Source organism: Mastigoproctus giganteus, chromosome 8 (assembly GCF_048544385.1).
Source record: "Mastigoproctus giganteus isolate SK-2022 chromosome 8, ASM4854438v1, whole genome shotgun sequence".
Taxonomy (NCBI): Eukaryota; Metazoa; Arthropoda; class Arachnida; order Uropygi; family Thelyphonidae; genus Mastigoproctus; species Mastigoproctus giganteus.
The window spans coordinates 170,733,975-170,749,701 of NC_143582.1; the positions used below are offsets into that span (position 1 = coordinate 170,733,975).

At 39.9% G+C, this 15,727-nt stretch overlaps 1 protein-coding gene across 3 annotated transcripts in view; it reads right to left on the reverse strand.

The window, feature by feature from the left end:
* LOC150082003 (uncharacterized) overlaps positions 1 to 15,727 on the reverse strand; it is a 422,573-nt gene that overhangs the window by 204,271 nt on the left and 202,575 nt on the right. The window contains exon 7 of one of the 3 annotated variants that reach the window (XM_090379051.1): positions 8,507 to 8,567. The exons of the other annotated variants lie outside the window; for them this stretch is intronic. Within the exon in view, the coding sequence (XP_090235177.1) occupies positions 8,556 to 8,567 (12 nt within the window). The 3' untranslated portion in view covers positions 8,507 to 8,555. Of the gene's footprint in view, positions 1 to 8,506; positions 8,568 to 15,727 lie in introns of those variants that run through there. 3 annotated transcript variants of the gene reach the window in all.

Below are 15,727 nucleotides of genomic sequence, written 5' to 3' on the forward strand. Positions count from 1 at the left end.
TTTATTTTTATGGAGAATACTATGGCACTCAGGACAGACCCTTGGGGAAGTCCTTCTTGTTTATATGATTTTGACATTGTGTTTTGTACTCTAACCTGAAATGTTCTATTTTTCATGAAATTTTGAATGAATAGTGGTAAATGTTCTCTGAGTCCTGCATCGTATATACAGTGTCTCTATGCTCTGTCATACGCCTTTTCTATATCAAAAAATACAGTAACCGATATGCTTTGAGGTTATAAATGCATCTCTTATATCTGCTTCTATTTGTACAAGGTGATCTGATGTGAATCGATTGTGTCTAAAAAACACGAGAGGTATTAGAACCTATAGTACTTAGTATCATGCTTGGGTTGGAGTTTGAGAAGACGAAAGAAGATATTTGTTGATATTAGACTTGAACTTCTGTAGACTCTAATTTTCAGGAAATACATATGAAGGAAGGTTGTTCCAGAAAATGGCAGTTGAATAAATAAACGAGGAAGACAAAAAGTTGGTTCTGTGAGTTTGAAGTTGGACAGTAAATGGATGTTGGCGGCATATGTTCGGACTGTTTTGAAAGAGAAAGCGGGAATTATAGAAGCCAATTCAGAAAAACAGTACCCATGGATGTATCTGTAGAAAAGACAGGCAGCAGAAACAGTTTGTTTATGAGACAGCAAGTGGAGAGACCCTGTTAGAGATGAGTCATTAATTAACCTACATGCCCTCAGCTGAATGGAATCTAGAAGCCTGAGAGAGGTTTTGGGGGCACAGCCCCAGATGTGAACAATATTCCATGGTAGGGCAGATTTGCAATTTGTACAGAGCGAAAAGCTGTTTGAAAGAAAAGTAATGCCGAGAGCGAAAGAGAAAACCAAGTTTTTTAGATGCAGAGGAAGCAATGTTTGTAATGTGCTTTTGCCAAGAGAAATTAGAAGTCAGGATAATCACCAAAAGAGATATATCATCTTGCCTAGAAATTGGAGTGTCACCAAAGATAAGCACAGGAGTATAACAATCCTTTTTTGCGAGATAGTAGTAGTGGCATGTGATGCAAGAAAGCAAGTGTATGAGTTTATGCAGCATCAGCCAAAAAAAAAGAATCACACCATTCCCTCCAAATGTCTGTCCAGTTCCTCCTTAAATTTATTCAACCTATCAACTTCCACAACGACAGATGGAAGTTTGTTCCAGCAATTAAGCACACACTGGATAAAGGCAAATTTCCACACATCTGTTCTACATCTGTCTTCTCTTATTTGAATCTATTCCCCCTTAAGGTTAGTAATCTGAACAAGTGGAAGGATCCCATCAGAATTCAGCGTAATCAACCCATTCAAGGCCTTATACACCTCAATCAGATCAACCTGCAGGTGCCTAGTCTCCAGCCACTGCAATTTGCAGAACTTAAGCCTCTCTTGGTAGGAGGATCTCTTCATTCCCCTCACCAATCTTGTTGCCCTTCTCTGTACATGCTCAAGCAAATCGACATGGTTCCTAAAATGAGGCCTCCAGACCAGTACGCAGTACTCAAGGCGTGTCCTGACCATTGCCTTATACAGAGAGGCAATCACCTCCTTTTCCCTGCTAGCAAAATTCCTATACATCATCGACAAAATCCCATGACCTGCCCTTGGCACCTGTCTGCATTGCTCAGAAAACTTCATATCTGACTGCACAATTACTCCCAGGTCGTTTTCATTTTCTACCACGTTAAGTGTAGTACCACACAGTTGGTACTTTTCTCTTGGGTTACTTCTACCCATATGCAGTACTTTGCATTTGTTAAGGTTAAACTTCAGTTGCCACTTCTTAGCCCATCTGCCCAAATTATCTAGATCCTGTTGCAGTAGCACACTGCCATTATTGTCATTAACAACCCTGCCAACCTTTGTATCATCTGCAAACTTCTACACTAAGCCTGATATACCTTCATCAATATCATTGATAAATATTCAAAACAACAGTGGACCCAACACTGAACCCTGTGCGACTCCACTAATAACATTAGACCACAAAGAGCAACACCCATTGTTTACCACCCTCTGTCTTATTCCACTTTACCATCCTTTTATCCATTGTAGCAACTTACCCTTAATACCATTCTGCTCCAATTTGTACAATAGTCTTCCATGCGCAACAGTGTCAAAAGCTTTCCTGAAATCCAAATATATGATATGAAAATTATTTTTTGCATCCAGTTCCTTTATAACCACATCATAATAACCAATCAAATTTGTCAGACAAGACTTTCCCTTAACAAACCCATGCTGCAGTCTTGTCTAGATGATCCTGCAATGCATCTTTAACCAGTGACTCCATTATTTTACCCGGAACAGAAGTTAAACTAACTGGTCCGTAATTACTCGTGTCACCCTTCGATCCCCCTTTGTGAATTGGGGATACATTTGCACATCTCCAGTCCGCGGGAACCTCCCCTAAGTTCAAGGATGCTCTCATAATTATTGCTAAGGGTTTGCTTAGTTGCTTTGCCACCTCCTTTAATATAACTGGATAGATCCCATCCACCCCAGGTGCTTTTCTTATGTTTAACTTCAACAATTTCTAATCCACTTTGCTCTCAGTTATTACAAAATCATTAAGTACCCTGCTACAATTTGGTAACCTTCTGCCATTTTCAAACCTTAATTCCTCATGTATGAATGTAGATGCAAAATACTCATTCAGTTTGTTTGCTCTCTGAGCAGGATCATCAACAGTCGAACCATCGATGTCAAGTGGACCAATCAGATTCATCACCTTCCTTTTAGAGTTTACACAGGGTGATTCACTACCAGTGCGACAAACTTGCAGTAGGTGTAGGGGACACAAAGACGAATCGGAATCACATAGCATTGCAGGGTCCGAAATGCCTTCATCATGTGGTAGAGGATGTTGAACGGGAGGTCGCTTGAACAGCAATCCCGCTGGAAGTCAGCATTTGCGAACCGTTTCTGTTGAAGAAACCAAGTAGCAAAAGTCCTCTGGAGTGGATAATCCGCAGGCTCCAATGATTGGACGTGTTGCAGATGGTATGAACTCATTTCGTTTGCTGACAGTATCCTCCATACAGTGGATTGGGAAATACTCAATCGTTGGCCTATCGCTCGAGTACTTGTACTGCCTTCTGCAAGACGTAGGACATTCTCCTCATTGTCTGGCGTCCTCATCGTTCGCTCTCGATTCATGGTACCTCTCGTGAAACAACCAGTCTCACTTAACCTTCTGTGCACACGTGCAAAAATCGTATGATGAGGAGCACGCCTGGGCGGGAAACGTTCCTGGTACAAGCGCAGAGCGGCGCGGCCATTACAGTCCGCAGCTCCATACGCGAGGTGCATGTAGGCCAGTTCAACATTTGATACTCGTCCATCGTACTGCCTCGGGAACCGGTTCACAAATGCTGACTTCCAGCGGATCGCTGTTCACGCGACCTCCCGTTCAACGTTCTCTACCGCATAACGAAGGCATTTTGGACCCTGCAATGCTATGTGATTCCAATTCGTCTTTGTGCTCCCTACACCTCCTGCAAGTTTGTTGCACTGGTAGTGAATCACCCTGTATAAGTAAAGAAATCCTTGCTGTTTTTCTTAGCATCTTTTGCCAAGGACTTCTGGTAATCTGCCTTCGCCTGCTTAACCTCCTTTGTGACCTGATTACAGACTAACTCATATCTGCCATAGGCTTATGAGTCGCTTGATAATTTATATGCATCCCATGCATTTTTCTTCTCTGTCACGAGTCTCATTAGTTCATTTGATAACCATTTAGGTCTAAACCTTGAACAATATTTCTTAATAGGTATGAAACTTTTAGTAGCATCCATGATTAATTCCTCGAATGCTTCCCACTTAGAATTTACTGTTGGTAACATCGTCAGTTGATCCCACTGTACAGAATTTAAAAACTGTCTGAGACCACTATACTCACCTTTACGGAAGCAAAATCCCTTTCCTTTATCCCTGATGGTAATTATATCTTTAAGTTTTTATTGTTATTGTTATTTTGATTTTTAGGAGCATTAGCAACTAAGGCCATATTGCTCCGGGAATATGCAGTGGTTATTCCCTGACCTTTTCCGCATCCTCCGTATTTGGTGGTGACGGGCTTGAACCCTGGTCTAATCAAGAAGTATTGCTACGCACTGCTGCTCCTTCCCAACTGGCTACTGAGGCACCTATATCTTTAAGTAAATCCCACATCAGTACACTGTCATCACTGCCACCTAGTGGTTCCTTTATCTGCAAATTTTTAATACACGAATGATCACTGCTGATAACCAGATCAAGAGTATTACTCTCTCTCTGGTTGCCTCTCGAACATGCTGCTGCAGAAAACAATCATCCAATAAATCCACAAAAGTCTAACTAGTGTGTGAGTGACCAACCCACAAGTTCCAGTCAATATCTGGCAAGTTAAAATCCCCCATTATAAGACATTCTGATTTACTAGCATACTCTATTTCTCTGTACAATTGTTCATTGTTCTCATTCGAGTCATTAGGCCCATAACACACTCCTACTCTAATTTTTGCTTTTGCAGTGCTTATGTTACACCAAACTGACTCAACAGTGCACTGTTCATCTATATAAGACAGATATAAGACAAGACTGAGTTTTAGAAGGATTGAAATCAACTAAGTTGTCTTTGCCCCACTGGAGAATTACCTGGATATCGGCATTTAAGGAATTGGTAGCAGATATTTGAGAAGTTGAAGCTGATTGAGCAGGGCAAGGTTTCTCAATATGGAAAGTGGAATGCAATTTGCTGTCATCGGCAAAACTATGGATATGATTTCCAGTCAATGGAAGAAGACCATTAATATACAAGAGGAAAAGAGTAGGGAAAAGAAATGAACCTTGGAGGACACCAGCATTAGTGGAGAAGTTAGAAGACAGAGAGCCGTTTACCATCACCCTCAGTGAGCGATCAGAGAGAAAATGGATAACCAATTACAAAAAATAGTTTGCAAACCATAAGATGGAAGCTTGTTTAGAAGAATTTTATGCCAAACATGAATGAAAGCCTTTGAGATGTCAAGAGCAACTTGACCAAACATTTGTGTTTCACCAAACGTTTCCAAGGAATTTTTCCATAAATGGGTAACATAAGCCAGAATATCACAAAGGGATCGACACTGACAGAATCCTTACTGGCGATCGTTAATCTGACGGTAGGTTTCTAGGTAGTTTAAGAGTTAGCAGTTAATTGATTTCTCCATTACTTTAGAAAGAGTAGAAGTAATTGCAATGGGACGATAATTGGATGGGAGGGATTTGTCACCCTTATTAGGTTTGTTTGTTATTTGGTTTTTAGGAGCATTAGCAACTAAGGCCATATTGCTCCGGGAATATGCGGTGGTCATTCCCTTGACCTTTCCGCATCCTCCGTATTTGGTGGTGACGGGCTCGAACCCCAGTCTAATCAAGAAGCGTGTACTACGCACTGCTGCTCCTTCCCACCTGGCTACGGAGGCGCCCACCCTTATTAGGAACTGGCTGGATATAAGCAAATTTCCAAGCAGAAGGAAAAACACCTTTGGAATAAGAAAGTGAAAAAAGGCAGCGAAGAACAGGAGTAAGTTCAGGAGCACAGGTTTTGAGAACAAGCAGAGAAATACCATCGGGACCTGGAGCTTTCTGAGCATCAAGATTCGTCAAAATTCTTCTGACATCCTTTTGACGGAAGACCACAGGAAGAATTGAATGGAGCGTGTTGGGAAGTGTTTTACCAAGATCATTAATACATGAGTTGGAAAAAAAATGGGATGTTAGCAGGTCAGCTTTATCCTTGGCCAAAGTGACAACAGAACCATCTGGGTTTGACAGAGGTGGAAGCAGAGATGAGCAAAAGTTGCGGCCGATAGCTTTGGCAAGAGACCAGAATGCTCAGCTACCCTTAGGGCAAAAAGCAAGTTTTCTACTCTTAGCCTGTTCAAAATCTAGTTTGGACTGATTAATAACCACTTTACAATTGTTGCGAGCTTTGGTGTAGGCAGAAAATGAAACTGAAGAATTGGAAACAAGCCAATTACGATATGCAACATTCTTCTCCTGAATGGTCTTAGCACATTTATTGGAAAACCAAGGTTTAGATAAAGGTTGAGATTTTAAAGTGGAGTGTGGGATAATGGAATTCATTCCTATAAGAATAATTTCACTGACACGATCTGAGCATATGTTGACATAAGAAGTTTTGAAACAGTAATCTGACCAAGGAAAAGAAGAAAAGAAATCTCACAGGTTATCCCATTTTGCATTTTTGTAATGCCAAACAACACACAATGGGAAACAGCCATGAGATAAAGTCTCCATTAGAGAAGAGACAATCACCAAATTGTGATCTGAGGTGCCTAAAGGACCACTCACTTTGACTGTGTACTTAGAAGGGTTGTTTGTGAGAAAAAGATAGTGTGTTGGCTGTATGGTTAGGATTGTCCGGTATTCTTGTAGGTAAATGAACAATCTGTGTAAGGTTATTAGTAATTGCAAAATCCTCAGCATCTCAAGCAGCTGGGTTGGTGTGACTAGAAAACGGAAGCCAGCTGGAGTTGTGAACATTAAATCATCAAGGAAAATTACCTGACTGTTAGGAAAGGTGGACTGGAGAAAGTCAAGTTGCAAAGAGAGGAAGTCAAAGAACTCCAAGTGATTAGTGCAGTTGGGAGAACGGTAGAGACAACAGTTGAATTTGACACAATGAGGTTGAGAGATTTTAAGCCAGAGAAGATCAAAGAGAGGAGATTCCAAATTACCAAGTCTCTGACAGGGAATATCGGAACAGACATATGCACAAGTACCACCTTTGAGGCGAAAGGAATCATACAGCAAATAGTTTGGGCAACTGAGATGAGCAGTAGTTGAATCAACCGATAACTGAGTGTCTGTCAGGAAAAATACATGGGGTTTGGCAGACTGCAAGTGGAAATGGACATTGTTGAAATTAGAATTGAGATCATGCATGGATTCTAAAAGACAAATGCAATCTTTAACGAGTGCCATATTGTCTTGTTAATAGCTCAGAATTTTAAAATTCTGAATTTTACAGTTTCACTGTATTTATCCTAGTGATGAACAAACAAGATGGAAACTTAATCCTACACCCATATGGAGATTACATTTTGAAATAAAATTACTTTGCTGAGAACTTATTTCCCACCCCCTTGGCACCAAAAACAATCAAATGGAGTGTGTTATTGAAGTAGACCCAAAGTACTATTCAAGTTAGCTTGTCAACTAATTTGCTCTTGAAATGGTTATGAAATATTTCTGTGCTGGATAAGATGAGATTCCCTTATGGTTTTAGGCAAAAACTGTATTGAAAACAATCATTTATCCAAACCAAAGTTAAGAGTTAATATCATTTCTGTTCACCCAAAATGAAAGGTTGTTATTTTTTGTTATTTGTTTTTTTTTTTATTTTTCTTTAGGAGCATTAGCAACTAAGGACATATTGCTCCGGGTATATGCTGTGGTCATTCTCTGACCTTTCCGCTGTATTTGGTGGTCACAGGCTCAAACCCGGTCTAATCAAGAAGCAAAATGAAAGGAACTCACTCACTAAGCTATTTGTTACTATAATGCAAAAATACCTCTCACCAGTGGTGTATTCCTAAAAACGTATAATACCAGCAGGATCAGAAGGGGATTGAGTGGAAGCAGGAGTAAAAGTGGTAACAGTGAATTAATTGGAATTATTTAGTTTTTTTATTATTATTAACTAATAATAATAAAAGAATATGTGCATGTGTCAGCACAACAGCTGAAAGATTATGAAGCTAGAAACCTGAAACTTAGCAGGCATACTAAGGGAACCCAACAAGTGTGTATTCCAGTGTTATTATATTTTTAAGTTTTGAAGTAGATTAAATTCTTTCCATGCATTATTAAAATTTCTAATTGGCACCACTGTAGCTGACTCATGTATTAATTAAATGTCATGTTATAAATGAGAGGGCACATCATAAATACTTTACCAATTTTCTTTTATTTAAAACTTAAGCAAAAGAAAGCTTTAAATTAATTTTCTTGGAAAATATGTCAATGCTAAAAATGAAGAGATTGAGTTGTGTAAAGTATATATTCTTTAAAAAAAACAAAACCCTTCATGACGTAAATATTCTCTTTATGTAAGTGGCATGTAAGTTTAAATCTAAAGTGAAAAGTTTGTGATATTAATTAATGTCAGTTAAGGTGAACAGTGCCTATTAAAAAAAAAAAAAAAAAATGTATACTAGACTCCTGTGCAGATCTTGCATATCAGATCCATGCCAGACCTACACAGTTTGTATCCCACCCCTCGAACAAATTGTATTAGAAAAATTTACATTAAATTTTCTACACAGTAATAATGTAACAGTCAGTTCTAAATTAAAATAAATCAATAATATTAATATTTTATTGTATATAATTAATACATACAAATTTTTTAAAAATAACATTTAAATTGACAAATAAAAAGAAACCTGTTAATAATATAATTAATTCTATAAATTTTTTTGGTAAGTTGCTATGCAGAAACAGGACAACAACAGTTCCTGGGTTTAGGTGTATTCTTCTTTCTTGGAAACTCTTTCACTTGCTGCACTGTTGGCAGGTATGAAAAGAATTAAATCATAGACAAAGAATGTAGCTGACAAAGACCAGACCAAACTGTATACCTTAAAATTTTACTGCAATCATTAGCATTAGCAAGGGCACATGATGCAAGAAAGCAAGCTTATATAGCATCAGCCAAAAAAAAAAAAAAAAAAAAAAAAACACACAAACAGACCCTTCTCATTTCACCCATCCACTCGCTCTAAATATTTGTCCAGTTCTGCCTTGAATCTGTTTAAGCTAACAACTTCCACAACAACAGATGGAAGTTTGTTCCAGCAATCAACCACCCACTGGCTAAAGGCAAACTTCTGCACATCTATCCTAAAACTGGCTTTCCTCAATTTGAATTTATACCCTCTCAGGCGATTATTCTGAGTAAGAGGAAGAATCCCATTAGCATTGAGCCTGCTCAAACTATTCAAAGCTTTATACACCTCAATCAGATCACCTCGCAGGTGCCTAGTCTCCAGACACTGCAATTTGCAAAACTTAGTCTTTCTTCGTAAGAGCAACCCTTTGTACTCGTTCCAACAGCTCTACATCCTTCTTAAAATAAGACCTGCAGACCTCCTGTATACAGTACTCAAGGTGTGGCCTGACCATTGCCTTATACAAGGGGATAATCACCTCCTTATCCCTGCTAGAAAAATTCCTGAATATCATTGACAAGACACCATCATCAATATCATTGATAAATACAGAAAACAACAATGGACCCAACATTGAACCCTGAGGGACTCCACTAATAACATTAGTCCATGAGGAGCAGTGTCCACTGATTAGTACTCTCTGTCTTTTCCATCTGAACCATCCCTTTATCCATAGCAGCAATTTGCCTCCAATGCCACACTGCTCCAATTTGTGCAGCAGTCTTCCATGTGCAACAGTATCAAAAGACTTTCTAAGTTCCAAATATCAAAATTATTCTTTGCATCCAGTTCCTTTGTGACTACATCATAGTATCCAATGAAATTGGTCAGACAAGACCTCCTTAACAAACCCATGCTGTGTCCGAGCTATAACTGAAGTCTTGTCTAGATGATCCTGCAATGCTTCTACTAATTTCCCTGGTACAGAAGTTAAACTAACAGGTCTGTAATTACCTGTGTCTCCCCTTGATCCTCGTTTGTCGATTGGGGTCACATTTGCAGATCTCCAGTTTATGGGTACCTCTCCTGAATCCAAGGAAGCTCTCATAATTATGGTTAAGGGTTTGTGTAGATGCAAAGTATTCATTTAGTTTATTAGCTATCTGAGCAAGATCATCAACAGTTGAACCATCTATATCAAGTGGACCAATCTGATTCATCCCCTTCCTTCTAGAGTTTACATAAGTAAAGAATTCTTTGCTGTTTTTCTTTACATCATTTCCCAAAGATTTCTCATAATCTGCCTTTGCCTGCTTAACCTCCTTTGTGACTTGGTTACAGACCAGTTTATATTTATCATAAGCTTCTGCATCACCTCTTAATTTATATGTATCCCATGCTTTTTTTTTCCCTCTGCCACATGTCTAATTAGTTCATCTGACATCCATTTAGGCTTAAATCTTGAACAGTATTTCTTAGTTGGTATGAAAAGCCTAGTAGCTTCCAAGATTAATTCTTTGAATTCTTCCCATTTTGAATTTGCTATTGGTAACATCATCAGCTGGTCCCACCGTATAGAATTTAAATACTGTCTCAGACCACTAGTCACCTTTACGAAAACAAAAACCCTTCCCTTTACCCCTGATGGTAGTTACCTCTGAGTAAATCCCACTTCAGCACACTGTGATCTCTGCCACCTAGTGGTTACTTTTTCTGTAGATTGTTATTGCAGGCAAATGCATTAAGAATCATCATTCACAATGGGGTGGAAAGAGGATTTGTCTCCCCAATTTTCAGTCCCAATTTAAGCATCTAATTTATCATTACCTTTCTTAATTATATAATATATTATTTTTTCTTAATTGTACACTGTATTATTTTATATCTTCATATAATTCACTTCTTTATACCCTTCAACTTGGCGCAAAATGTTTTTATGGCATATGGCATAAGCTGCGCTGCACCATAAAAATTTCTTTTTCATAACCAAGTCCTCTCTCCACACAGGAATCAAGGCAGTTTGTTGATCAGAACCGGATGATATCCCCAGAGACTACCTGGTGCTTTTGAAAGAAGTGGCCTAATTACAGATAGTTGCAATAACAGGAAACACAAAAACTGAATGGGAGAAAGCTCTAAAATATTTTACTTAATCCTACTTCCCTACTTATTTCTTCTGGCTTATTTTTCGTCGGAAATAAGGTCACCATCGTGTTCACCACCCTTCAATAACTTTCAAAAAGGGTTTGGAAGAAAACTGTTTTCTATCATAGCTTCCTTCCACTGCTCCCCCCCATAGTGATACATCTGGTTCTAGGTTCTGCTGGATGTATTTTGTGATTTTGCTTGTCTCGAAGAATAGATCTTTTAGACCTACATATATTTATCTGGATCAAGAACTTTCAGTCTATCTATTTTGCCCCAACATTGCTCTAGTGCCATTTGCTATTTTAACCAATGGCTGAAGAGGATATTGTTAATCCGAAGGTTATGCTTCACATAAACAGACTTGCCAGTTAACCCGCAACAAAGACTCAGAGGGGGATTCTCTGGCCCATGACTAAAAAAGGACTGACGACTAGACAGTCTACACTCACATTTAATGACTAGGATGCCATAATGGTTGATAACTCAACTGGCGATGACAACTGTGAGGAGGTGAATGGAAAGTGAGGCCTCCCATCCACAGTCAGAAAGAAAGCACTTATCAAGAAAAAAGGATTAAAGAAGCCAGAAACCTCTTCCCCCCCCCCAAACAGAGGTAGGGTAATGATGAAGGAGAAGATCTGCCTAGCTTATTAAGCAAGGAAATCCCAAACCTCAGAATTATCCGGACTCTACAGAATAGAATGGAGAGCTGCCTTTACAGTGATAATAGTAGAGTTGCCAGTTCTGTGTGTTTGTGTATTACACGCTGCTGGGGCTCATTGGAAAAGTTGCTATATGAAGTCATAATTGAGAATCAGCAACTGAAATCAATGAAAAAGCAGTTGCTACAAACCAATGCGACCCTCATGACCGCAATGATCAACCTGGCTTTTGAGCCTTTGAACATTATTGCCTTTACCACGCAGGCCCAGGCTTCTATTGAAGGGACTCCTCAGACTTTGTTATATGCTGCTGCTGTCAGGATGCCCAAGATTCCTGTCCTGAAAGAGAAGCATATGCTCATTATCAAGAGAACAGAGGGTTGTGACATCATGGACAGAGATGATGTAAAAGACACTGTCTTGAAAACCTTAAAACCCAGGTTGCACAACATGAAAATCAAGTGTCCAAAAAACCAATGAGAGGGATATAATTCTGGAAGCAGCCTCCAAATCCAAATCAAATCTGGAGCCATTACAAATATGGAAAAGCTGAAAACTTGAGCCTCACCTCTGAGATCCTAAAACTTAGATGGCCTAATATTATCATGTTTGATGTTGATGTCTCACTCCAGAAAGAAGAGCTCCTGGAAGAGGTTTTCAATAGAAATCTATTTGGACACATAGTCAGGGAGGAGGCAGCCAATGAAATGAAGATTCAGTACTCATTGACTACCAGGTCACTGAACAAGCTTAAATGGATTTTTCAGATATCTCCCAGGATTAGAAAACTTCGGCATAATCAAGAAAGGATCTTGGGCTGGTCATCGCACCATTTCTGGGACTTTATACCGGTTCTGAAATGTTACAACTGCTTAGGATACGGCCATACCCCCACAGAGTGTCTCAAAAAGCAACCAATCTGCAGGCATTGTACAGAGGCAAGGACACCTTTACAAGGACTGCCCAAATAAATCCTCCCCATCAATCTATGCCAACTGAAAGGCTATTAATAAACCCAGAAATTACTCTGTTCAGGATGGAGCCTGCCTTGTATATAAAAGAGCAGCTGAAATAATCTGTAACAATAACAAATTATGGATAATAGGCTATCTAACCTGACAACGTCCAGACTTTGCACTGCCCAAATAAATGGACAAAACTCAATCTCTGTGGCATCTCAGCTGCATCCCATCATAGAAGAACTTGACCTTGACCTTCTTCAGGAACCCTACTGCATTTGTGGTAGAGTCTCTGGATGTCAACTTATATACCGGAGAATGCAGACTACAAACTAACTATGCCTTGCAGCCGTCATAATCTGCAAACCCCTACCTCCTTGTCACCATACTTCATTCCTTATGCACCCTGCCCACCTGGCTGCAGCCACTGTGGAAGGTTGCTTCAGCCGCAACTCAATCCTTACATCCTACTTTATCGGCACTGACATCAACTCACATATTGTCACCCTGAAACGGCTCTTGATCTGCTTGAAGATTCACATTTTATCATCATAGCTAACTCCAATCCACACTCTATTAGTACAATGCCACCACTAATGCTAGAAGTTTGTTTGTTTGTTTGTTTGTTTTAGAGTTTTATGGCGCATTAGCATCTAAGGCTATAATGCGCCAAGTCAAGATGCTAGAAGTAATTCATTTGATGAATTAATTTGCTGCACACAGATTGGAGATAGCTAATCTACCAAGTAAACCTACCACCTACTCCTCAGGAACAGGGGAATCTAACTTTAATGTTACCTTTATAACACCCTCCCTCAGCAACTGTCTCCAACAATAGCAGGTGCACAACTCTGTGACCACCAGTGATCACTGCCTTATCACATTCTGTATTACTGATCAAGTTACCTGTTCCCAAATCTACTTGCATGATACTTTAAGTTTCTCTACAAGATTGCCTAAATGTGACTTTTTTGATAAGGCCATCCAGGAAACCACCTGCAGCCCCTCTGCCCTCAATCGGTATCACTCCACGAACAGTACCCAGAAAACAGATTTTGTTCAAGCATTGTTCCTGAAAGGCACACAAGCCTCAATTAAGAAATGTTCTGAAAGTTCAAGGTTTGTCTTCCCTGGTGGTCGCAGGATCTTACTAACCTACGGAATGATCCCAAGCATTCACTTTGAGCATTCCAGCATAAACACAGGCCTGAGCCTCCCCACTGTTGATCAATATAAAGAAGATTAGCATTAGTAAAGGCATATAATGCAAGAAAGCAACCTTATACAGCATCAGCCAATAAAAAAAAAAAAAAAAAAAAAAACGTTCTCATTTCAACCATCCACTCACTGCAAATGTTTGTCTAGTTCTGCCTTGAATCTATTTAAGCTATCAACTTCTACAATGACAGATGGAAGTTTGTTCCAGCAATCAACCACCCACTGGCTAAAGGCAAACTTCTGCACACCTATCCTACAACTGTCATTCCTCAATTTGAATCTATGCCCTCTCAGGTGATTATTCTGATCAAGAGGAAGAATCCCATCAGCATTGAGCATGCTCGAACCATTAAAAGCCTTATATAACTCAATCAGATCACCTCGCAGGTATCTAGTCTCCAGACAATGTAATTTGCAAAACTTAAGCCTTTCTTCGTAAGAGCACCCTTTGTTCCATTCACTAATCTTGTTGCCCTTCTCTGCACTCGTTCCAGCATCTCTACATCCTGCTTAAAATGAGGCCTCCAGACCTGTATACAGTATGCAAGGTGTGGCCTGCCCATTGCCTTATACAAAGGGATAATCACCTCGTTATCCCTACTAGAAAAATTCCTGTATATCAATGACAAGACACCATGAGCTACTCTTGCACACCATCTGCATTGCTCAGAAAACTTCATATCTGACTGCGCAATTATCCCATGTCATTTTCATTCTCTACCACTGCCAGTGTAGGGTGATTACTTTTAACCTTCAATGCTTAATAGAATCAGCACCTCCGCTTAGAAACAATATCATCCGTTATGCAATTAACAAAACAGACTGGAACCTCTTTAATTTAATAGTCCAATCTTCCCTTCAAATTCCTGGAAACACCAATCTCACCAACCTCAACCACAACCAGAATCAGAGGAAAATAACATCAATCATAACCAATGTCTGTGACAAAACAATCAAGAAGAAACACCCTTTCCCGAGTGCTGTCCCATGGTGGTGCAACCAACTGGATCATCTCTGCCATCAGGTTCATACAGCACGGAAATCATTTCAACGTATTCGCCGTACCTGGCTCCCCTCATGAAGTTGATGTCCTATGCAATAACTATCGTAGGCTAAAAAAATGACTACATTAGTTTAATTAGAGCCATGAAGAAACAGTCTTGGGAGCACCTGGTCTCCATGACTGGAAACAGCATCCCCTGGGGAGTTGTGTATTGCACTGTTACGAACAAGTTCCCCAGGGGTGAGGTCATCTCCTCTACAGTCACCCCGCAGGGCACCACAACCCTCACATGGGAAGATCCAGTAAACATCTTGGACACCCTGTTCCCGCTAAACACAGATCCTCAATCCAGCCAGCAACAAGAAATCTGTACTGAAAGCGCATCCTACAGCACCACTTCTATAGAACAGTCTTTCAACTTAGATGAATTAAAACTTGCCATTGGCAAAACAAAAAAAAACCCAGGGTTAGACTTCATTGGTTTTTTTTTTTTTTTTTTAGGAGCATTAGCAACTAAGGCCATATTGCTCCGGGATATGCGGTGGTCATTCTCTGACCTTTCCGCATCCTCCATATTTGGTGGTGACGGGCTCGAACCCCGGTCTAATCAAGAAGCACGTGCCTTCCCACCTGGCTACGGAGGCGCCTTAGACTTCATTGAAGCAGAAGTAATTAAGAAGCTTGCAGAGACCCAATCAAATCTCCTTCTCAGCCTATACAACCATTGTCTGGAAGTTGGACTCTTCCCAGATGACTGGAAAGAGGTCAATCTACGCCTCATTTTGAAGAACACAAGTAAACCACCAGAGCAGCCAAGGTCATACAGACCCATAGCACTCCTTCCCATTTTAAGCAAAATATTTAAATGCCTTCTCTTATCCAGATTGGAAAAATACTATAAAAATACAAATCTCCAGTCCCCAAACCAGTTTGGTTTTCAGGTAGGCCGTTCAGCAGAAGATGCTCTTTGACAGCTCATGGATTCAGTCAAAAATTCAGCCCCCAAATACTTCTTAATAATATAAGTGGATTTCGCCGGGGCCTTTGACTTGCTCTGGTGGCCAAG